Source organism: Helobdella robusta, assembly GCF_000326865.2.
Source record: "Helobdella robusta unplaced genomic scaffold HELROscaffold_104, whole genome shotgun sequence".
Taxonomy (NCBI): Eukaryota; Metazoa; Annelida; class Clitellata; order Rhynchobdellida; family Glossiphoniidae; genus Helobdella; species Helobdella robusta.
In genome coordinates this window covers 120,814-122,169 of record NW_008703589.1, presented here as the reverse complement: position 1 = coordinate 122,169, position 1,356 = coordinate 120,814, and the positions used below count along the sequence as shown (strand labels likewise).

Sequence of the window (1,356 nt, the reverse complement as noted above, 5' to 3'; positions counted from 1 at the left end):
TGATTGATTGATTAATTGATTGATTGATTGATTTAATTGATTGATTGATTGACTTAATAAAAAGATAATTTTTAAGAAACGAGTTATTTAATAATGACAACTAATAGGTCTTTAATTAAAAGATCCACCACCATCATCATCATCATCATCAGCACCATCATCATCATCACCAAAACCACCACCACCATCATCATCATCAGCACCATCATCACCACCATCATCACCCCAACCATCGTCATCATCATCATCTTCAGCAGAGATATTTCTTCACCAGCACCATCATCACCACCACCATCGTCATCATTTTCATCATCATCATCTTCAGCAGAGATATTTCTTGATGACGAAATATGACAGGATGATGACTATGGCTATGAGGACACCGATGATGACGTACATAGCCAGTTTCTCACCCATGTCAGCCGTGCTAAAAATAGATCGTTTGGCGCGCTTTTCCGTGACGTCATGGTTGTTGTTGTCGTTGTTGTTGTTGCTAAAAATAGATCGTTTGGCGCGCTTTTCCGTGACGTCATGGTTGTTGTTGTCGTTGTTGTTGTTGCTAAAAATAGATCGTTTGGCGCGCTTTTCCGTGACGTCATGGTTGTTGTTGTCGTTGTTGTTGTTGCTAAAAATAGATCGTTTGGCGCGCTTTTCCGTGACGTCATCGTTGTTGTTGTTGTTTTTATTGTTGTTGTTGAAATTATTATTGATGCTGTTGTTGTTGTTGGTGGTGGTGTTGGTGATGATAAAATTTTTGTCGGTATTGTTGTTGGTGGTGGTGGTGTTAAAACTGTTGTTGTGATTGCTATTTTTGATAATGTTGTTGCTCTTGTTGTTGTTGTTGATATTGTTGTTGATGGGTTTGTTGTTGTTGTTGATGTTGTTGTTGTTGTTGTTGTGGATGTTGTTGTTGTTGTTGTGGATGTTGTTGTCATCGAAATCGTCTTCGTGATCATTTCCATGGACGACGACGACAACAGGATCGACGAGGGTATCAGCACTACCACTGACGCCACTAAAGCCGCCACCACGGCTACTACGACCGCCACTTCCACTGACGCCACCACTACCACCACTCTTAATGTGTTTGCCGTCAACATCTTCAATAACATCTTGTTGGGGGGATGGAGAATTATTATTAAGGAGACGTGATGGATGGATGAAAAAATGAATGAATGAAAAAGTGAATGAATGAAGGAGTAATTCAATCAATCAAAAACGAACGAATAAATGAATGAATTCTGTTTAAATGAATGAATGAATTTTCAAAGTAGTGAATGAAAGGATGAATGAATGGATGAAAGGATGACAAAACGGATGGACAAATAGATGGATGGATGGATGGATGGATGGATG

At 39.3% G+C, this 1,356-nt stretch overlaps 1 protein-coding gene across 1 annotated transcript in view; it reads right to left on the bottom strand.

Annotated features, from left to right (window-relative positions):
• Nucleotides 1-321: 321 nt before the first annotated feature.
• The window catches only part of HELRODRAFT_183299 (hypothetical protein), a gene marked incomplete at both ends in the record, with an annotated part of 1,884 nt that continues 849 nt past the window's right edge, over nt 322-1,356 (bottom strand). The window contains one exon of the mRNA XM_009012333.1: nt 322-1,112. Coding sequence (XP_009010581.1) covers nt 322-1,112 — 791 coding nt within the window. The remainder of the gene's footprint in view (nt 1,113-1,356) is intronic.